The 23200-nt window shown below is 49.9% G+C and overlaps 2 protein-coding genes across 2 annotated transcripts; one reads left to right on the forward strand and one right to left on the reverse strand.

The window, feature by feature from the left end:
- Positions 1–464: 464 nt before the first annotated feature.
- Positions 465–1397, reverse strand: LOC306815679 (olfactory receptor 14A16-like; the record flags this gene model as incomplete). The annotated part of the gene is made up of 1 exon (XM_079332243.1): positions 465–1397. The coding sequence occupies one exon, from the start codon at positions 1395–1397 to the stop codon at positions 465–467; it is 933 nt and encodes a 310-aa protein (XP_079188369.1).
- Positions 1398–17466: 16069 nt separating this feature from the next.
- On the forward strand, positions 17467–19413 carry LOC306815681 (olfactory receptor 14J1-like; the record flags this gene model as incomplete). The annotated part of the gene is made up of 2 exons (XM_079332245.1): positions 17467–17785; positions 18590–19413. Exon 2 carries the CDS (start codon positions 18613–18615, stop codon positions 19411–19413), a length of 801 nt encoding a protein of 266 aa, XP_079188371.1. The 5' UTR covers positions 17467–17785; positions 18590–18612.
- Positions 19414–23200: the final 3787 nt, after the last annotated feature.

Here is a 23200-nt window from a genome sequence, read left to right on the forward strand (position 1 = left end):
GCTGCAGCCCCGGCACTGCCACCCCCAGGGCTGTGCCCGGCCCCGAGAGCACTCAGGCCCTGCAGCAACACGAGGGGCAGGAGGGCAGCGGGGCAGTGGCATGGGAGCAGCACTGGCAACACCAAGTGCTGCTGCTGCTGGGCACAGCTGCTGTGTCAGCACTGATCTGCCCCTACACATAGACATTGCTGCTGCAGCTCCATAGATGACAACAAAAGGGGCATCACTGGAGAAAACTTGGCTGGGAGAGAAATCCTTCAGTGTGTTTAAAGCTATGAAGACTGCAACCCTTTATTGACACAGGGAAGATGGAGAACCAGAATGAGCAATGGAAAACAGAGTGGCTTTTTTTCTGGACAGTATGATAAAACTAAAACAAAGTAAAATTAACCCCACAACCAAACCCAAAAGAAGTATTAAAGATGGCTGTTATTACAAGTGATTTGCAGAAATTAGCCAGCAATTTAATGTTCCTGAAAGCAGCCAGTCACCAGTGTCCACACTGCAGCCTTTAGTTCCTGGTTCCTCAGGCTATAGATGAGGGGGTTCAGGGCTGGAGGCACCACTGAGTACAGAATTGACAGGGACAGATTCAGGGATGGGAAGGAGATGGAGAGGGGCTTCAAGTTGGCAAATGTGCCAGTGCTGAGGAACAGGGAGACCACAGCCAGGTGAGGGAGGCAGGTGGAAAAGGCTTTGTGCCGTCCCTGCTCAGAGGGGATCCTGAGCACCGCCCTGAAGATCTGCACATAGGAGAAAACAATGAACACAAAGCAACCAAATGACAAACAGACACTAACAGCAAGAAGCCCAAGTTCCCTGAGGTAGGATTTGGAGCAGGAGAGCTTGAGGATGTGTGGGATTTCACAGAAGAACTGGTCCAGGACATTGCCATGGCACAGTGGCAGGGAAAATGTATTGGCTGTGTGCAGCAGAGCATTGAGAAAGCCACTGGCCCAGGCAGCTGCTGCCATGTGGGCACAAGCTCTGCTGCCCAGCAGGGTCCCGTAGTGCAGGGGTTTGCAGATGGACACGTAGCGGTCGTAGCACATGATGGTCAGGAGATAGTACTCTGCTGACATGAAGAAGACAAAGAAAAAGAGCTGGATTGCACATCCTGAGTAGGAGATGTTCCTGGTGTCCCAGAGGGAATTGTGCATGGCTTTGGGGACAGTGGTGCAGATGCAGCCCAGGTCAGTGAGGGCCAGGTTGAGCAGGAAGAAGAACATGGGGGTGTGCAGGTGGTGGCCGCAGGCTACGGCGCTGATGATGAGGCCGTTGGCCAGGAGGGCAGCCAGGGAGATGCCCAGGAAGAGGCAGAAGTGCAGGAGCTGCAGCTGCCGTGTGTCTGCCAATGACAGCAGGAGGAAGTGGCTGATGGAGCTGCTGTTGGACATTTCTTCATTCTGTACATTGTGGACTATTTAAAGAAGACGTTGATACGCTGGGACATATTTCCGTGAGTCAATCCTATGTTTTTTTCCTCAGTAATTTACTCAAAAATTCTTCTCTTTCTTTGGAGAAATGTCACTTCCTTTTTTTTTTTATTTTGAAGCTGTGGGTTTTGCTGTTAATATATTGCCCCCTTTGTTGAAGGGGCAGAAATCCTCCTTCAGCATTGCTCTCAGCCTGAGCATTGGGGACCCCAGAGGGAATAAATGACTCCCACTCCCAGAGGAGTCACACCTGTTGGCTCCACACAGCTGGCACTTGGTGATTACACCACTCTCTATTTCAGGGTGACTGCACTTAAAATTTTCTGCAAAAATAAAGAGGATTCTTTGAAAGGTCCGATTTCAAAGCCAATTTCTCTGAACCCTTTTCTCTTTCCCTGGGCACCTGAAGATGGAGGGAATCCAGGTTTGATCTGGCTGTCTGCTGCCTGGAGTTGTGCCTACTGGGAGTTTCTCTCTCCAAGGCTTGTCCCTGCTAGTGCTGCCAGAGCCCAGCCCAGCCCTGGGGGCTCAGTTCTGCCCTGCACACCCCTCCCAGCACAGGGCACTGCCCAGGGGCATCTCCCTGCCAGCAGGGCCTTAAGGGCAGCTCAGACAAACTGAGATGCTGTAAGCCAAGGTGCTGCTGCTGCTGTCTGTAGGCAGAGGAGGGTGAGGAGGCACTTTGTGAAGGAGATGTGAGGCAAATCTGCTGATGCGCAGTGGGACAGTGCAGGAGTCTCAGTGACACAGACACACCTGACAGCCCCTTTCCCTTGCCTTGAGGAGAAAGCTGAGACCAGCCCTGGCCATGCAGCACCAGATCCAAAGCAGGAAGAATCTGCCTTGATGGGAGTGGCTCCTTCCACCTCCAACTTCTCCCCACAGTGCATGGGGAGCTGCCAGGCAGGCTGAGAGTTGCCCCTGGCAGGTGGCACATGCCCTGGGCTGGCCAAGAGCCCTGAGGGCTGCAGGAGCTGCTCTGCAGGACAGCCCTGGGCAGCACTGGCTGCAGCCCCAGCTTCAGCCCCTGCAGCCATCCCTGGCAGCAGGAGCCATCCTGCCCTGTCCCTCTGACAGTGCCCAGGGCAGCCCTGATCTGCAGCAAAACCTCCTCCTCCTCCTCCTGTGCCTCAGAGAAACTGGGAGACTCCCTCTAACACATCCCCCAGGCTGTGGGCTGTGCTGGCTCCAGGAGATCCCTCCAGCAGCACAGGGGACATTGCCCTGCACCCACAGACTCACCATGTCCAGGGCTATGAAGATGTTTCCTCAAGTGAAGTCTCAGCTCAATGTCTTCCCAGTCCTGATTGCCTTTAGCCTGTCTGTGCCTGGCTCCTGTCCCCTCAGTGCCTGCAGGCAGTTCCCTCAGCCCTGCTGGGCTGGGAGGGAGCTGCTCCTTAGTAGAAATGTCTTTTTGAGGCTTTTCTTGGTTGAGCCTGGGAGCTGCCTCTGTGCCAGGAGACCAGCCCATCTCAGCAACACAGACACAGCACAAGGATTTTAATGACCCTCACAGGGATTTGGTGCTGTTTACATCAGATTAAGTCCCTCAGTGTGTTGAAGAAACTTCTCAAGACTTCAAAGTTAAATTGAAACACCAAATTCTCCTGAAGTTCTAATGGATTCTGCTGAGGGATATGTCTGTGCAAGTTGATCAAACTTTGCTATTTTTAGTGCCCCCATACCCTACTAACTCTTTCCAGTGTGTCAAAATACATGCTAAAAGACTAACCTTTGAAATCTCCTTTCTTTGTCTAGTACTCATTACCTCCTCCTTCTTGTCTTATCCTGTTTCCACCCAAATCTCTCTCCACACAGCCTCACAGTCCTTTCCCAATCTTTCTCCCACACTGATGCCTGAGTTGCAGGTATTGAATGTGATTTGCCACACACAAACTTTACAATCTTAGGTTCAAAATCAGCTTGGTTAGGATGTCTCCATTTACACTGAGGGCATAGACCTTGCTGTCTCTCAGAGGAACAATAACAACGTTTTTCAGAAATCTTGCACTGTAACAGTAACCATGAAAAATGCCAACTTCTAGAAGCCCCAAAAGCCTCATAACACACACAAAAGCAAGCTATTCCTCTTTTCTCTTGAATGTCCAGACCCTCTTGTGCAGATTCTTCCCAGTCCAAAGCTACCAACCTCCCTGCTGAAGTTCGATATATTCCATCCAGTTAACAACACAGAAAACAGAGGGAAAAATTACCAGTTTGCTGCAATTGTAACTTTTGTCACAAGATGGCAATATTACTCTAAAATACACAATGACCAGTGGCGGAAGGGGACCGGTTAAGCCCAAACACCGAGTGTTACAGGGAATACCGTCCCCTTAAACAGGAATTCCTCACACACAGCCCAAATCCAAAAGTCAAAATCACTGCAGGGAAGGGTATCCCTTTATTAAGGGAGAAAGCATCCACCTCTTCTCAACACAGCACACAGTATACAGCAATTTTAAATGATCACCCAATCACTTTGTTCTTCTCCAGCTGTTTCAGTTTCCCAAAACAAAAACACAGATCCAAGCTCCCGCTCGCTTCTTCCTTAGTACATCTGACCAGTCACACAAACAGTCATTCACAGAGGCAGGACCCAATCAAAATAATGATTAAAATAGCAGCAATAAACAAGGATTTGCCCGGTTCACCCAAAGAACTGCTGGTGGATCTCCCTGACAGAACAAACCCTTTCTGTGGCCACTGCACCCTCCCGATGATTGCAAGCAAAACTGCCCAGGCTTGCGCTGAGCACAGAACGTCTTCTGCGTCTTGCCAGCTGCCTTTTAGACATGTGTAGGAATAATTTTAAACTTACAATTGTGTCTGCAGTCCAGCAGCATGTCTTGTCTGTCCCCATGATGAGCAGCTGGGGACCAGAGGTCCCTCCAGGAAGGTCCCAGAGACATCCATACCCCAGGCTGCTCTTGCAGCCAAACAGAGTTTCTCATGGCAAACTCGCCAATTGATAGAGAAAAAAGAACTCTCCAGCCAGTTTAAGTTAGAAAGTAGTATATTTATTACAAAGCTGGGCAAGCCCAGGAGAAATACCCCACAAAGTTGTGCAAAATACCCATGGCTCTTGCCTTATTTTTTCCATCAAAATCTTACCTAGTCATTTAGTTATCCAATATGCCTATAGATATGAATTACCTAACACCCCATACCCTCACTTTGTATTAAAATTACCTCAAAGTTCTTTTGCACAGTCCTTGCACAGTACTTTTCTTCAAATGGGTCACTGGGCATTTGAAATGGGTCAGAGGTCTCCTAAGATGAAGTCAGGGAGCCTTCCTTGCCTTCAGCTTTTCACCTTGGTCTTGTTTCTAGGTTCTTGTGCCCTTTGACCGTAGTTCAAGTTCCCAACCTGGTTCTGGCTGGTTGCAGGGCCCAGGTGTAGTTATGGTTTATTCACTTCAACAATATTCCAACGGCCCAACTTGACACAACAAAGCCAAGCAAGTGATTTATTTTCTTATCTCTACTGGTTCAGCCACTGATTATTAACTTTCTACATTGCTTCTACTCTGATCATTATATGTATATCTTCTATTCCTCAGCTAAGCTCTTAACCCTTTGATTTTTGCATCAGAAAGATGATGCTATGATAGATGCAAACACAATCAAGGTGTTGTATGAGGATGCTCTGCCTGGAGTGCGGCAAAAACAGCTTGAAAAATGCCCTGTTTGCAAAGCTTTCAGTGGTGGATGGAGAAAGTTAAGCCATGCTACTTTTGAATGTTGAGGAAATGCTGAAACCAGCCTGACTCATTTAAACTCTTCCTGTCCTTGCTGGCATGAGGAGCCCCTCAGCCTTCCCTGCTCTTGGCTGGACAAGCTCATCTCTCTCAGCCTCTTCTCACAGCCAAAGGGTTCCAGCCCCATCCTGGAGGCACTTCCCTCACCCTGCTCCAGCTGCCAGACATCTTTGCTGCCCTGGGGAACCCAAACCAGGCCCCAATGCCCTGGATAATCCCCATCCTTGATGTCCTGGTCACTCAGCCCCAGCCCCTTGTGCCCGTGTCAGGCTCTGGGGTGGATTTGTGAAACATCCTTGGTGGAAGCTGTGGCCCAGGTGGAATTGGGGGAACCCAGGGGAACAGGGGACCCTGCTAGGCGTGAACAGCATTGCACTTCTCTGAGTAAACTGTGAGTGGATGCTGAGGCAGAGTGACCAGCCAGAATAACAACACAGAAAACACAGAAAAAAATTACCAGTTTGCTGCAATTGTAACTTTTGTCACAAGATGGCAGTCTTACTCTAAAATACACAATGACCTCCTGCAGTCTGAACTGGAGGCACTGCAGGTCAGCGACAGCCATTCTGTGTCTGAAATGCTCAGCAGATGCTCAGCCTGGGCAGCTCCTGCAGCCCCAGGGCCAGCCTCACTGCCCAGCACAGCAGCAGAGAGTTGGCCCTGGGGCTTGTCAGGCAGCTGCTTCTGCCCCAGGGACAGGGCAGCCTCTTGCCAGGGCTCCTCTGCATCCCAGGGGCTCCTGCCCTGCTCCTGGCACATTCCAGCTGCCACAGAGCCTGTGCCAAGGGAACACGTCTGTGCTGGCCTGAGCAGCCACTGCTGCAGCCCCTGCCCTGCTCCCAGAGCCCGAGCTGGGGCTGCTGCTCTGCAGAGCACGGGGGCTGTGCTGCCCGGGGCCCTGGGCTGCCTCTGCTGGGCTCTGCTGCTCAGCCTGGGACACAGAGGCAGCTGATGGTGCTCCCTGCACTGACCCCCTCCCACACAGGCTCTGATGGGGCTGTGGAGGGGCTCAGAGGTGCCTGCCTTGTTCCAGGGCTGCCAGATGGTCTTGGGGCTACCCTGCATCCTCCTGGGGAAGGTGCCTGAGGCTCAGAGCACTCAGTGCCCAGACTGCTTTCCCTGTCCCTACTGTGTCCCTGAGGCTCAGAGCACTCAGTTCCAGACTCCTTTCCCTGTGCCTGCTGTGTCCCTGGGGCTGCAGAGCTCTCCTGGTCACAGCAGACATTCAGTCCTTGATCTCAGGATGACCCCACCGTGGGCAGGCCTGTGCCCAGTGAGCTCCACTTCCTGCTGCTCCCTGGCACACCCTGTCCCTGCAGGTCTCCTGTGCTCTCCTGGCAGCTCCCAAGGCCCTGCAGACAAACATTGCCCTGCCATCAGCCCTGGGACAAGCTGCAGAGCCCCAGCAAGGTTCAGCACAGACCATTCACCATCTGCTGGGCACTGGCCACCAACAAGACAAACCTGACCCATACCTGAGTCCTTTGATGGCCACACTGGGACCCTGATCTCATCCCACTGAGCCCTGGGAGAACAGGGAACACAAGAAGCCTCTTCAGAGTCTGTTCTTTAGGCCTGTTGCTGAGAGTGACTCAGGAGGAGAACAAAGCCTTCCTGTCCTGCCCTCAGGAGACCCCTTTGCTGGTGGAGCTGCTGTGCTGGAGCCCAGCTGTGTCCCAGCAGTGCCCATGGCCTGTCCCTGCCTGTGCTTACAGCACGGACACGCAGCAGGACAGTGACCAAGCTGCCAGATCACTGAGGCCTTACAACCACAGAAGGGATGGCAAGGAGAGGGTGGAGTTGGGAAGAGAAGATGTGGGAAGAGCCAGGGCCATTGTCCCTGGCTCTGCTACTGTGCTGGGAGTCCCTCCACTTCTGCTCACAGGCACTGCCCTTGCAAAGACAGAGAAGGGCTGGGGAAGCACCTGGGTCACACAGGGCAGAGCAGGACACTTTATTTTACCTCAATGCACAATGATCATGGCTCCTTACTGTCTATGCTGAACACAAGCACAGTAGATACTGATGTAGCAATACTGTGACTAAAGGCATCCCTTTATGGAAAATACTATGAAAAGTTAAAAAAAAAAAAAAAAATGAAGAGTAGAACACACGAAATAGAAAGACATGGAACTAAGCAGTCTGGGCAGTCTGTAATGAGTTCCATTATGAATGCTATGCAGAAACAAACAGGCACTTGATTGTTTCTGGAAACACAGAGTGGTCATATTCCTCAGGGCATTTATACTGTTTTTATACAGTTTTTCATAGCCTGTAGCAGAGGTCTTTCTTTTTGTTGTTGCACACATTCATGTAGTCTTTCTCTGCATTGGGCTGGACAAAACCATGTCTGGAAAATGATGAATTTGGTGAATGCAGATCTCGGTTTATGGGAAGCCAGCATTCAGATGTAGCTTTCCTGATGGCTCTGGTTATCTTAAGCATCAATAATTGACGGGTGCTCATCGCTTGGGTGTTTCCTGGACAGTTTCTGAAAGGGCTATCTTCGAACAAGGAATTATTTGGCTTTTGACTGGGAATTACCACCAGTTGAGAATAATTTCAGAAACCCACAACGGTGGGGACTAATAAGGGTAACTCCTTGCTTTTTGTGTGGGCCGATTATTTTTCATTGTGGAGCAGGGTGACAACCAAGTTGGGTCCTTCTCCTCTGTAGATGATGCAACAAGAGATGGTATTGTATATCTAATAAAAGTAGACCTATGTGCCCCAGGTGTGCCCTGGAACTCCTGAGAAGCTATATTTGGGAAGTAGCACATGATCAATTTGAGATAGTGAGTCCAGTCTGTGGTTAAGGTTTAAAGACAGAATTTGGATATTTTTGAAAAAGACTGGGAATGGTGCCAGCTTGGTAAAATGAATTGTAAGGCTCCCCTTGTAGTTTAACTTTTTGCATTTGAGATACAAGGGTGTATTTATGGAATTTCTGCCTGGTCAAATAGGAGAAGGAAGCAGCCAGCTGTTTGAGCTATTGGAGATGGGGGATTTCAAATAACTTAGAGGAGTGAACAGAAAGCATCAAGACTGCATGTGCTCAGTATTTTCGGAGGGGTTGTTGTTGGGTTGGTCAGCAGGGTGTGGTCAATGGGATTTGTCATTGGGGTGGTCAGTGGGTGTGGTCAGTGAGGTGTTGGTACTGGTTTCTAGGATATGGGTGTGGTCAGTGAGTGTGTGTAGTGGTTATGGTCAGTGGGTGTGATCATTTGGTCATTTGGGTGGTGAGTGGGATGTGGTCAGTGGATAAGGTCAGCAGGTGTGATCAGTCAGCGGGTGCTCAGTGCGTCACCTGTTCCTATTTCTGTTCCATCATTCCTCCTCTGATGAGGATGGATCCTCAGCCACTAGGAGGATGTTGATGAATTCTACTACTCCAGAGGCTTCTTCTTTCTTGAGCTCTTCAGTTCTGGAATTCAGTGACAAAGGCTCATAAACATCTGTTAAAAATACCCATAAGAAAAGCTCCTGGGGAAAACTTAAGTTTTCAAATCTTTGGTGGTTAATTGGATAGATTTCAAAAATGTATTCCAAATGAATATACTCTATTGAAAACAATGCCGAGAGAAGTGATTTCTCCTGGTTCTTTTCCTGTTTATAGATGGATATCAGAACTGTCCAACTGATATTTACCCCCAGCACTTTCTAATGCAGTCTGAATAGATATGAAAATCAAGACCCTTCATGATGGTCAATCAATTACACTTTGTCCCCATCCCCATCTCCTCCTCACCATTTCCCTGATCCAACCCCTCAGACTCCTTTGGATCAGGAATAGTGCAACCAGCAGGCCCAGAGCAGTGATTCTTCCCCTGAGCTCAGCAGTGGCTGGGCAGCTCCTCAAGCACTGTGTCCACTTCTGGGCCCCCAATTTAGGAAGGACTTGGAGGAGCTGGAGAGTGTCCAGAGAAGGGCTACAAGGCTGGTGAGGGATCTGGAACACAAGTCCTGTGAGGAGTAGCTGAGGGAGTTGGGGATGTTTATCCTGGAGGAGACTCAGAGGGGATCTTATCACCCTCTACAACTTCCTGACAGGAGGGTGCAGCCAGGTGGAGTTGGGCTCTTTCCCCAGGGAACAGTGACAGGACAAGAGGACACAGGCTTAGAGCTGCCCCAAAGAAGGTTTAGGCTGGACATTAATAAATATTCTTCACAAAGAAGGTGATTGGACATTCGAATGGGCTTCCCAGGGAGGTGGATGAGTCACTGTCCCAGGAATAGTTTCAGCACAGTCTGGATGTGACACTGAGTCCCACCGTCTGGGTGACAGGGTGGTTTTAGTTAGTTAGTTGGTTAGTTAGTTAGAAATTTAAGATGTATCATTACAAGTTTGTGAAGTGTTACATGATTGGTTGAAAAATGTACATGGCAGCTAAGCTGTGGGAAGCAAAGCAATTTATGATTGGTGATAAAAGACGCTAACAAAGTTCATAAGAAATATGTGATTGGCTAAAAAACTAATGTAAGGCATTGTAACTAATAATGAGATGGCTTCTGATATTATGGCATTCAGTGTAACACTTTAACGTCTCACTGTTCTGTGAGACTGGTGCAATAAAGCAATAAACTGTCTTTTACAATGTCTCTGAGTTGCCCATCTTTTGTTATAATGATCTTCTGACAGGCATATTTTGGATATCAAGTCTGCCAATTGAAATCAATAGAGATTCCAAGATACCAGGTCTACCCAAAAGAAATCAATAGGGATTTAGAGACACCAGGTCTACCCTGTTTAAACCTTGGTGGATTTAGGGACACCCAGCCTATCCATTAAATTCAACAGGACTTTTGTGCAAATTTGGTGCTAAAATGGTGTAATTTGGGTAAAATGTGGGGGACATGTTGGACACAATTCTAGGAATTTCCCTTCCAGGATCATGATGCTGATTTTGTGGAAGTACTGGATGAATTCCTGGAAGCCAATTCCGAATCCCTGATCCCACACCTGTGACCTGTGTTGGAGGTGTGGCTCCAGGTAAGCTCAAAAATCTCCATTTTGAGTCCAAATTCTGGAAATTCTGAAGCCAAAATTGAGATTTGTTGCAACAAAATTTTTGGGGCACTGGGTTTAGCCATTGAAGTCAATGCGAATTTAGGGACACCAGGTCCACCCAGTCAAAGCAATGAGGATTTTTGGGACACAAGTTTTGGGGGGCCCTAGTGGTTTTGGTTGACCCAGTTATCCAAGAGGTACCCAGGTGTATCCAGATGATTTTTGCCATGATCCAGGATATACTGGGGGCTACCTAGGTGTATGCAGGTGATTTTTAGGGATGTCCAGGTGATATTTGGAGCACCCAAGTGTCCCGACTCCTGTTGCATCCTTTCAGTCAATATGGACCCAGATGACCCTCCGTGGTGGGGGGACTGTCAGGGGGCACTCAAACTTTCAGGGTTACCCCAAAACTCCAGGCAAGGGCCCCAGACGTGAGAGGGAGCCCTGAGTTAACTCAGGAGATGATGCAGCGCAGGTACACCCAGGAGCTTTGGTCTGTGTGGTCATTGCAGATGGGATTCTGCACTGGCTCCAGCTCAGACGTGGGCAAAGATGGTGCCCCGAAATCTCAGGGGAGCAGCGGGGTCACCCAAATTGATGCACAGAAAAAACTTCATAACCCATAAAGTAAGATATAGGCATGTATTTTTTTCATCACTGAGGTGCATGGGGGATAGCTCCTCCAAAAACATGCACACCTTTGGCGACCTGTGCCTCTCTTTATTCTCTACAAACTAGGATTGCACAGTGCACCTAATACATATTCATTTCCTAATCTCCCCTGGCCCTGCTACGTATTAAAATTAGCTCCATGGCACTTTGTGACTGCACACTGCTCCTTGTTGGTTGTTCTGGTGGCTGTCTGGGATGAAGGAGGCAGTCTTCCTCTCAGTTCGAACTTTTAACCTCACCTTATTTGTATATTAGTCTTAGGTTTCTTTCCAGGCCTTAATACCAGTTTTTGTTGGCTCAGGGGTCTAAGGAATCCCCGTTATCTGGAATGGGTCTCACTCTTCCATCCTGCTTGCACATTCTTGGCCCTCTATCTTATCTTGAAGCCTTGCTCTGACCTGTTCTTGCAAAGACAGTGAATGTTAAGCACTCAGAGTATCTTGCCAGTCCCCTTCTAGTTAAAGCATCCTCCTGTATTTTTACCCTTAACTCATTAATTTTAATTTTAATTTTCCCTGTTTCAGTTTCACAATGGCTCCTTGGTTCTATGAGCCCCAGAGCTTCATCCTTGACCCCTGGTTCCATAGGGGTCTGGAGTCACAATGGTCCCCCTGAATCCATGAGGCACAAGAATGTCACAATGGTCTCTTTGGTTCTATGAGGCTCCATGGTGTCTCCATGGTGTCCTTGGATCTGCTACTGTCCTTGTCACAACTGACCCATGGTTCCATGAGATTCCGCAGTGTCACCATGGTCACAGTCAGAGACTGAATGAGATCAGTGTCCCAGACACCTTGGGATGAGCTGTCAGTCAGTCACACAGTGTGGTGGTGCTGACTCAGGCTCTGATTGTCCGAGCAATCACAAGTCCCACCGGAGGGGGAGGCCCATGAAGGCCCGGGGGCTTAAAAAAACACGGAGCACGTTCTCAGTCCAAGTCCCTTCCTGCTCCTGTGGTCTGTGTCACACCAAAGGCAATGCTCCACACTCATCCCTGGAGCCCCAGCCCAGATCCTGAGTGACCAAATGACCAAAAGTTATACCTGGGAGAAGGACCCAGGAAGATCAAGGAGAATTTCAGGCAGACCACTAGGCAAGAGCACATCTTGATGCTATCTCCTCTTGGAATTTCTGTCTGAACAGTACTGGAATCCAAGAGTGTGCATCTCTGTTTCCTTTTTGTCTTTCTCTCTATGTTTTCTATTTCTTCTGTTTCTGTCCTCTTCCAAATGTTGAGTAACTCAAGAAAGGGGAATTACTAGACAGCGCCATCGGCTGCTGAGATCCTGCCTGCTTCCCCCTCCCCCCAGAGTGGCCAGACTGGCCCATGACGTACCTGGAATGCTGCCCCTGATAAGATTTTCCAAGAACCCCTGGGCCAAGGGGAAGGGGAGGCCATCAGCCTGTGAGTGCTGCCTCATAAATTGATATGGTCTTTAAAAATTGTTATGGAAAAACTGTAAGTCGAGGAAGGGATTTTTATACAGTGATCAGATTTACATTCTCCTGAATGGTTGATTCACTGTGACACAGGGCCAGGAGAAAACTGTTTTCTTGTGGTAAAATCTCCATAGACTGATGAAAAGTTCTCTTCACCCAAGTAAATGGGTGAAAGGCTATTTATAGAGATGGCAAATTGACTGATCCGTTTCTGTATGTTATCAGTGTGAAAGAAAAGAAGTTGTAGGGGGAGAAGAAATGTTCTGAAAGTTTTATTGAGATTTTTTTTTCCTTGTAATTTCTAGTAATAAAGTTTTTTCTTTGTACCTTTTAAAGTTTGAGCTAGTTTTGCCTTTCTCCTCATCCCAGCTCACAGCAGAAAATGAATAAATAATTCTAATGGGTGCACTGGCAATTTGGCCAATGTTAAATCCATGACAAACTTAATATTGAACTCTTCTTTCTTGACCTCTTCAGTTAAGGGAATTAGTGAGAAAAACTCAAAAGTATTTGTTCAAAACACCCAAACAAGAAAAGCTCCTGGGGATAATTTAAGTTTTCAATTCTTCTGTGATTAATTAGACAGATTTCAATAGTGTATTCAAAGTGAATAGGCTATATACTATGTACTATATTGAAAACAATGCAGGGAGAAGCATTTTGTACTGATTCCTTTTCGTATTTATTGATTGATACCAGCAATGTCCAATTGATACTGAACCCCTGAAACTTCTAATGAAGTCTGAATAGATATGAAAATCAAGACCCTTCATGGATGACAATAAATAACACTTTGTCCCCACCCCCTCCCTCTAATTCCCTCATCCAACACCTTGAACTACATTGGATCAGGAATGGTGTGGCCAGCAGGAACAGGACAGCGATTCTTCCCTTGTGTTCAGCACTAGTTGGGCAGCACCTCAAGTGCTGTGTCCAGTTCTGGACCAAAAATAAGGGAAGACATGGAGAGGCTGGAGTATGTCCAGAGAAGGGCACCAAGGCTGGTGAGGGTTCTGGAACACAAGTCCTGTGAGGATCAGCTGAGGGAGCTGGAGATGTTTATCCTGGAGGAAGCTCAGGTGAGACCTTATCACTCTCTGCAACTCCCTGACAGGAGGGTTCAGGCAGGTGGAAGTCAGGCTCTTTTTCCAGGGAAAAGTGACAGGACAAGAGGACATAGCCTCAAGCTAACCAGGGGGCAATTAGGATGAACATTAGGAAATATTCTTCACAGAAAGCGTGATTGGGCATTTGAACAGGGTGCCCAGGGAGGTGGGTGAGTCACTGTCCTTGGAAGTTTTTCAGGATAGACTGGATGTGGCACTGAGTGCTATGGTCTGGGTGACAATCTGTTGTTGGGTCACAGGTGTAACTTGATGCTCTCAAAGTTCTTTTCCAGCCTCGGTGATTCTGTGATGATTGTGACCTTGCAGGGCCCTGAGGAAGCAAGGGGTCATTGTGACACTGCAGGGCCTCGTGGAACTGAGAGGACCAGAGTGACACTGTGTACAACATGACACCACAGAGCCAAGGGGCCACTGTGACACTGTGGGGCTGCATGGAAGCAAGGAGTCCATGGTGACAGTCTGGGTGCTTGTGGAACCACAGAGGCCACTGTGACACTGCAGGGCCTTGTGGAGCCAAGGGGCCATTGTGACACTGCAGAACCAAGGAGAGCCTTGTGACAGCCTGGGGCCAATGGAATCAAGGGGCCATTGTTCCACTGCAAGGACTCCTGGAACTAAGGGAACAATTGGGACACTGTGGTGCCCCATGGAACCAAGGGTCCCTGATGACACTGCAGGATCTTGTGTAACCAGTGCTCCATTGTGACACTGCAGCACCAAGGAATTCATGGTGGCACTCAGAGGCCTCATGGAACCAAGGGGCCAGTGCTGCTCTTCATGGACTCAGGGAATGAAGGAAACATGTTTGACATTGTGGTGCCTCTTGGGACCAAGAGGCCATTGTGACACCGTGGAACCAAGGAGAGTATTACTGTACTGCGAGACCTCATGGAACAAAGGATCCACTGGGGCACTGCAAGGCTTTGGGGGACCAAAATGCCATTGTGAAACTGTGGGGCCCAGGGATCCTAGGGACTTTGGGACATCAAGGGGTCCCATGGAACCAAAGGGGCATTGTGACAAAGAGAGGACTCATGGAATCATAGAGACCATTGTGACATTCTAGGGCCTCGTAAGACCGTGGTGACACTATGCTGGGTGTGAGTGTGGATATTCTGGAGTGTAGGAGGGCTCTGCAGAGGGACCTGGGCAGGCTGGATCCAGGGCCCAAATCCATCAAGTCAAGGTTTAACAAGTCCACGTGCTGGGTCCTGCACCTTGGCCACAACCACCCCTGCAGTGCTACAGGCTGGAGATAGAGTGCTGGAGAGCAGCCAAGCAGAAAGGGACCTGGGGGCACTGATGGACAGCAGGCTGGACATGAGCCAACAGTGTGCCCAGTTGGCCAAGAAGGCCAATGGCTCCTGGCCTGGATCAGGAATGGTGTGGTCAGTAGGGTGTGGTGGTGCAGGGCTGGAGGTACCAGTGAGTACAGAACTGACACCACTAGATCCAGAGATGGGGGTGAGATGGAGTGGGCCTTCAGGTAGGCAAAAAACCCAGTCCTGGTAAACAGGAGACCACAGTCAGGTGACGGAAGCAGGTGGAAAAGGCTTTGTGCCATCCCTGCTCAGAGAGGATCCTCAGCACAGCCCTGAATATCTGCACATAGGAGAAAATAATGAACACAAAACAAGTGAGTGCTAAATAGACACTAACAGCAAAAAGCCCAAGTTTCCTGAAGTTTGAGTGTGAGCAGGGAGAGTTTGAGGATCTGTGGGATTTCACAGACGAACTGGCTCAGGGCATTGCCCTGGCACAGGGGCAGGGAAAATGTATTGGCTGTGTGCAGCAGAGCATTGAGGAAGCCACTGGCCCAGGCAGCTGCTGCCATGTGGGCACAAGCTCTGCTGCCCAAGAGGGTCCCGTAGTGCAGGGGTTGGAAGATGGACATGTAGCGGTCATAGCACATGATGGTCAGGAAATAATACTCTGCTGACATAAAGAAAACAAAAAAGAAAACCTGAGCAGCACATCCCTTATAGGAGATGTTCCTGGTGTCCCAGAGGGAATTGTGCATGGCTTTGGAGACAGCTGAGCAGGAAGAAGAACATGGGCAGCCTTGGGCTGCTCAAGATTTTTTCAAGGGGATGTGTTGCACCACAGCCCTGGCCTGAGAGGGAAATTCCTCTCTTCTTCCATCCAGTCTGGACTATCCCTGCTGCACTTCGTATGCATTCTTTCTTTCCTTCTTAGGCTGTTTTACACTATATCAAAAGTGTCTCTGAAACAGCTCTTTAAACACTCTGAGGCTCTCCTCCACTGTCCTCAGTTTCCACTCCACTGAGCACAGAGCCCCTTTGTCCCTATACTGTGGTCGTGTGACTGAAGCCTGCATACCTCACCTTAGGAGTTCTCTGGGCCCTCTCCAAAATATTTACAATTGATAACATTGAGCTCATAATCTAAGAAAATCACCAGAGGAACAAGACCAGCCAGACCACTCTGTTCTGGCTACTTTTTTCTGGGAGCAATCCTTGGACAGATAGAATCTGGGAGATCAAATCCCAGTTTTGGTCGTTGGCTTTGGATGAGATAGACATGTTTTTTCCACAGGAAGTAAGGAACAGACTCGGTGTTTCAGGGGAAGATGAGAGCTAACCACCAGAGCCAAAGACAGCCATATCTGGTTATCATGGCAGCTTTTGTCTGAGAGAAACCCTTGCATACAGAGAGTTTTAAGGGGCAGTAACAATTTCGGCCATGGGCACCAGGAAGACAGAGAGTTCTTTTCCATAGGAAGGAAAGCCCAGAGCCCCAGTACTCCAGGGGCTGATGAGAGGCAGCCCTTGTCATGCAAAATTCATTTTGACCTATCTGGTGGTCCATGGGAGGCCAAGCATGCCAGACTTTTTCACATCCCCTTGGTTCTGTGGGAACTAATAGCATCACAATTGTCTCCATGATTCCATGGGGTCTGGCAGTGCCACAATGGTCTCCATGGATCCACGGTGCCCTGCAGGATCACAGCGGCCCTTTGGCTGCACAAGGCTCTGTAAAGCCACAATGGTCTTTTGGTTTCACAAAGCCCTGCTGTTTCACACTGGCCCTATGGGACCATGTGGCCCAGCAGTGTCAAAATGATGCCTGTGGTTCCACGAGGCCCCACGAGGAAGAGTGTCACAATGATCCCTTGGATCCATGGTGCCCTACAGTGTCACAATGGTGCTTTGGTCACAATGGACTTCTAGTTCCATGAGCTTTCATAATCTCAGGAACAGTGCTTCTGTGTCACCATGGACCCTTTGTCCCACAAGGTTCTGTAGTAAAACATGGTTGCCTTGTTCCATGAGGTTCTGCAGTGTCACCATGGACTTCTTGGTTCTGTGAGGCCCTGCAGTGTCACAATGCACCCATGGCTGCAGGAGATTCCGTAGTGTCACTATGGCCTCCTTGGATCTGCAGTATAACAATGGCCCCTTGGTTCCATGGGGCCTTTCTCTTTCAAAATATACTTTTGGTTCCATGAGGTTTCCCAGTGTCACAAGTGACTACAGATTCCATATGGCCCCACTCAGACAAAACGGATTTTGGTTCCATGCAGCCCCACAGTGTCAAAAGGTCCCTTTGTTTCTTGAGGTTTCATAGTGTCACAGGTTTCTCCTTGGTTCTTTGAGGCCCTGCTGTAACCAAATCTCCAAAATATCAGGCTAAGATTTCTTAACACTAATTTGGTGTTAAAGTGGGCATCATTTTTTCCATATCTCAGGTCCAATGTGGGATAACTCCTAAGCTTATGTGGACACGTCATTCTACACATCCAGGTTTGCTCAGCATCAGAGAAACCTGTTCCTTGTTTATCCCCTCCTGTCATTACTGCCACCAGTGTTCTACTCTCACTGGACCTGGGGGCATTTCCTCAATCATATCCCCCAGTGGGACCCATTAAAACTTCAAGAAACTTTGTACTTTAAACCTCACTTTGAGTTCTTGAGAAGTTTTTTCAGACTACTCTGAGGGACTGAGTCTTATGTAAACAGCACCAAAGCCCTGAGAAGGTCATTAAACTACTTGTGCTGTGTCTGTGCTGCTCAGCTGGGCCAAGCTCCAGGCACAGAGGGCAATCCTGACAACCAAGAAGAGCTTCAAAAAGACATTTCTGCTGAGGAGCAGCTCCTCTCCCAGCCCAGCAGGGCTGAGGCACTGCCTGCAGCCACCCAGGCACAGCACAGAGGCACAGAGAGCTTCAATCAGTCAGGGCTGGGAAGATGCTCAGAAGTGATTGGGGCAGAATCACTCCCAGCCCTTGACAGAGGAAGCCTCTGGCTGCAGGACAAGGCAGCTGCAGCTCCTGGAGTGATCTCCTAAAGCTGGAACATCCCAATGCCTACAGACTCTGTGAGTACATTCTCTGATTCTCTCTTGTGTAGAGCAGCCAGGGGTGCCCAGGGCTGTGCTGCAGAGCAGGGTCCTGCAGCCCAGGGTGCTGTGCTGGGGCAGGGACTCTGCTGCCTGCCAGGGACAGCTCTCAGTCAGCCCGGGGAGCTGCTGACAGCAGTGGGACAGGGTCTGGGTGGAAGAAGACAGTTGGAAAGGTTTGGGAGTCTTCTCCTTGTGTGGTGAGGATGCTGCATTGTTCAGGACTGCACCCAGCATGACATTTAACTGTAGAAAATTTCGAAGTAGATTACATTGGGAACACAGAAAGGTAGAGGCTGCATAAAAGGGAAAATCCTGTTTCTATAATTTAGTTCTCTGAGTTGCCTGAATGAGAAATTGCACACTGATATCCATCTCTCTGTTCAGGATGAGAAAAATAAAAACAATTTCTCTCAAGTCTGAATAAACCAGGTAAAGAAAGAAATCAGCACAGGGCCCCTTAGAGGCAGCATCAGTGTCTCTTTTCCAGCCTTCTCTGGGTTGCTGTAATGTTGCCATCAGAGCCTGCAGAAGCAGAGCTGGCCCTGGGAAGTGCCCTGTGCTGGGAGGGGTCTGCAGGGCAGAGCTGAGCCCCCAGGACTGGGCTGGGATCTGGCAGCACTGGCAAGGCCCAGCCCTGGGCACAGGGAAGCAGCTGCTGGCAGGGACAGCTCCAGGCAGCAGAGTCCAGGGAAGGCAGTGGGGTGAAAGTGCCACCAATCTGGGCTGGGATATTTAAAGTCCTCTCCAAATGGAACAATTGCATGATTGCTTTTCTTACAGATCCCCATGCCAAGACACAGCAAATGTCCAACAGCAGCTCCATCAGCCACTTCCTCCTGCTGCCATTGGCAGACACGAGGCAGCTGCAGCTCCTGCACTTCTACCTCTTCCTGGGCATCTCCCTGGCTGCCCTTCTGGGCAACGGCCTCATCATCAGCGCCGTAGCCTGTGGCCACCACCTGCACACCCCCATGTTCTTCTTCCTGCTCAACCTGGCCCTCACTGACCTGGGCTGCATCTGCACCACTGTCCCCAAAGCCATGCACAATTCCCTCTGGGACACCAGGATCATCTCCTATTCAGGATGTGCTGCTCAGGTTTTTCTGATTTTCTTCTTTCTCACAGCAGAGTTTTCCCTCCTGACCATCATGTGCTACGACCGCTACATGTCCATCTGCAAATCCCTGCACTACGGGACCCTCCTGGGCAGCAGAGCTTGTTCCCACATGGCAGCAGCTGCCTGGGCCAGTGGCTTTGTCAATGCTCTGCTGCACACAGCCAATACATTTTCCCTGCCCCTGTGCCATGGCAATGCCCTGGGCCAATTCTTCTGTGAAATCCCACAGATCCTCAAGCTGTCCTGCTCCAAATCCTACCTCAGGAAAATTTGGCTACTTGCTGTTGGTATCTTTTTAGCACTTGGCTGTTTTGTGTTCATGGTTTTCTCCTACGTGCAGATCTTCAGGGCTGTGCTGAGGATCCCCTCTGAGCAGGGACGGCACAAAGCCTTTTCCACCTGCCTCCCTCACCTGGCTGTGGTCTCCCTTTTCCTCTGCACTGCAGTGTTTTATCACCTGAAGCTTCCCTCCATCTCCTCCCCATAATTGGATCTGGTTCTGTCAGTTCTGTACTCTATGGTGCCTCCAGCCTTGAATCCCTTTATCTACAGCCTGAGGAACCAGGAGCTCAAGGCTGCAGTGTGGAGACTGATGGCTGGATGGTTTGAGAAACATTAAACTCCTGGCCAATTACTGTAAATCAGTTGTAATAAAAGTAATTTTTAATAGTTCTGTTGGTTTCACTTTGTAGGTTCTTTTTCTTTGCTTTCTTACTATTGTCCAAAAAGCATTTCATTTTTTGAGCTGTTTCTCACTTTGCTTGCCTCCACCTTCCCTGTGGCTGCACAATGAGCCAATGAAAATGTGCCCTCTTTGTGGCTTTGGAATAACTAAAGGATCTCCCAGCAAAGTTTTCTCCAGAGATGCCCTTTTCTTCCCTCATCTGGAGCTGCAGCAGCAATGTTTGTGTGCAGAGCTGGGGGCAGACACTGCCCTGAGCAGCACAACTCTGGTGTCCCCTCCCAGCCAGTACAGCCCTCAGCCTGGGGGATCAGGGCCCTCAATGCCCTCCTGGGCTGACAGAGCAGCACCAGGCATAAAGGCCATCTCTCCTGCCATGTGTCATTCGCTGCTGACCAGGGCCTGAGGGCCAGTGTCCTGCTCTGGTGTTGCCTGGGAGGGGCTGTGCAGGGCTGGCCAGGCAAAGGCTTTTCCTCAGGGCTGGCTCTCTCTCCTTGCCTTGCCCAGGTGCTCCTGTCATTGCTGATGAGCTCTCTGGGAATGGCAGTTCCAGCTGCAGGCTCAAGCCCAGCCCTTGGGCTCCTCCTGTGCAGGCTGAGCACAGCAATAGGGTGTCGCAGCTCCCAATGCCCCAGGAGCTCTGGGCAGGCCAGGATGGGGGCCTGGGAATGAGCTGACTCTCTTCAAGCAGTGCAATGGACAGGACCCTTGATGTGTCCTCAGGATGCAATCCAACCTGGGAGCTGCCTCCAGGGGACACTGAGGGACAGGAGTGTCCTTGGCCAGGAGTGGGGCTAGGATTCTGAGAAAGGCTGAGCCAGGTTGTTCTGCTCTGGGTCCCTCTGCTCTCAGCTGTGTCAGGCTGATTTTCAGGGGAACACAATGACTGCACTCAATCTCAGAAAGGGCAGCTGGAGACAGAGTGACAGAGAAGCTCCCCTTACCCTTCACTGAGCTACAGCCAATGGTCTTGCTTTGCACAGTTCTCTCTGATATCCCTGGACACACCAGGAAACCCTCTCAAACTGCCTTTGACCATCACTATTCTTCAGCCCTGGAATAGGAGATGCTGCAAAGTTCCTCTGCCTCAGGAGCAGTTTGGGCTGGTGAAGTCCACCCCAGGGCTGACCCTTGCCTTTATTCCCATAACCCCACTGCTGCAGAGCAGAGCTGGCTCCTCGGAGTCCATGGGCAGAGCCTCTGGTGGTCATGGCAATGGGGGCAGATACCAGTAGAGCGGCAGGGTGAAAGAAGGCTCAGAGAAAAGGAAAATTGAGTGGTACAGAGCAGCATGGGCAGGGCAGGGAGAAAAGGCTTGGATAATGCTCAGAAAGTCTCCCCTGACTTGTCACTGTCTCCTCTTTCAGCAGGACTCCATGCCCATATAGAAGAAATGTCCAACAGCAGCTCCATCAGCCACTTCCTCCTGCTGCCATTGGCAGACACACGGCAGCTGCAGCTCCTGCACTTCTACCTCTTCCTGGGCATCTCCCTGGCTGCCCTCCTGGGCAACAGCCTCATCATCAGCGCCGTAGCCTGCGGCCACCACCTGCACACCCCCATGTTCTTCTTCCTGCTCAACCTGTCCCTCACTGACCTGGGCTGCATCTGCACCACTGTGCCCAAAGCCATGCACAATTCTCTCTGGGACACCAGGAACATCTCCTATAAGGGATGTGCTGCTCAGCTCTCTTTCTATCCTTCATCTCAGCAGAGTACTATCTCCTGACCATCATGTGCTATGACCGCTACGTGTCCATCTGCAAACCCCTGCACTACGGGACCCTCCTGGGCAGCAGAGCTTGTTCCCACATGGCAGCAGCTGCCTGGGCCAGTGGCTTTCTCAACACTCTGCTGAACATGGTCTATACATTTTCCCTGCCCCTGTTCCATGGAAATGCTCTGGGCCAATTCTTCTGTGAAATCCCCCACATCCTCAAACTCTCCTGCTCCAAATCCTATCTCAGGGGACTTGGCCTTCTTGTGTTTTCCATCTCTTTACCTTTGCCTGTTTTTTGCTCATTGTTTTCTCTTCTGTGCTGAGGATCCCCTCTGAGCAGGGACAGCACAATGCCTTTTCCACCTGCCTCCCTTACCTGGCTGTGGTTTCCCTGTTCCTCAGCACTGTCACTTTTTCCTACCTGAAGCCTCCTCCATCTCCCCATGCCTGGATCTGTCCCTGTCAGTTCTGTACTCAGTGGTGCCTCCAGCCCTGAACCCCCTCATCTACAGCCTGAGGAACACGGACCTCAAGGATGTCCTGAGGAAAATGATGACTGGCTCTTTTCAAAAGCAATAAACTATCTCTTTTTTGTTCCAGAACCATTAGAATGTAACTCTTTACAATCTAGGCTTTTTATTCCCTTTGTCCATTTTTTCTTTGGGATATTTTCATCTTCTTTTTCTAGTGTTATAATGTTTTTTATAATATACTGTGGTACTGCTATGATCATTTCTACAAGAACATCTACCTTTCCTCTGAAATTAATGACTTTTAGGAGGCTTGCTCCCTGTGCATTTTAATAAAAACAAGTGAATGTCCTGACTTGTATGTCCAAGGTTTTTTTCTCATCCCTTGTCTGTGTCAGCAGAGGAATGCCTATGAACAGAGGTAGAGGTGAAGAGTCTCCCAGCACAGCAGCACAGTCAGGGACAATGGCCCTGGCTCTTCCCACATCTGCTCTTCCCAACTCCACCCTCTCCTTGCCAGCCCTTCTGTGGCTGTAAGGCTGCAGTGCTCTGGCAGCTTGGTCACTGTCCTGCTGCGTGTCCCTGCTGTGAGCACAGGCAGAGACAGGCCATGGTCACTGCTGGGACACAGCTGGGCTCCAGCACAGCAGCTCCACCCGCAAAGGGATCTCCTGAGGGCAGGGCAGGAAGGCTTCACTCTCCTCCAGAGCTGCTATCAGCAATGTGCTCCAGGAATGCCCTGGCCAAGCAAAGCCCAGTGCCTGGGGCAGAGGGGCAGTGTGCAGGGGGCACACAACAGTGTCTTGGCACAGCCAGAGCTCCTGGGATGGGCCTGAGGGAGCAGCAGAGCAGGGCCTGGGCTGTATCTTTGTTCTGGATACAGCCTGGGAAGATGCCCCAGGGCCATTGTCCCACACCAGTCCCTGCAACCACCATACCCAGCACTGGCCTCTGTCCCACCTGCAGGAGGTTGTTTGTCCATTCATGGAGGGACACCAAGTGACCAGGCCAGCAGCCCATGTTTCCTCTGTACTGAGGAGATTTCACCAGTGCCTTGTGTGTGTGGAGGGAGATTAACCCAAGTGAGCACAAACATCATCACCAGCACTCGGGTGTGCCACAGTTCTGGTGGCACAAACAGTCCCTTGAGGCAACCTGACTCTGGGAAACCACCTGAATTCCTTACTGGGCTGTGTTTAGGACTGCACAATGAAACATCCAGGGCAAGGAGGCTCCAGGAAAAGAAGTCCAGGCCAGCCATGGATTGCACAGATAAACCTTTAATGAGTGTGTGGGGAGAAATCAGAGCTGCCTCCCTTCTGAAGCACTCCAAGGACCTGGACAGGGCTGTGCTGTGTTCTGGGCACTGAGCTGGAACTGAGGGATGTGGAAAAGGCTTTTG

This window comes from Erithacus rubecula, assembly GCF_903797595.1.
Source record: "Erithacus rubecula genome assembly, contig: scaffold_184_arrow_ctg1, whole genome shotgun sequence".
In the NCBI taxonomy this organism is placed as follows: Eukaryota; Metazoa; Chordata; class Aves; order Passeriformes; family Muscicapidae; genus Erithacus; species Erithacus rubecula.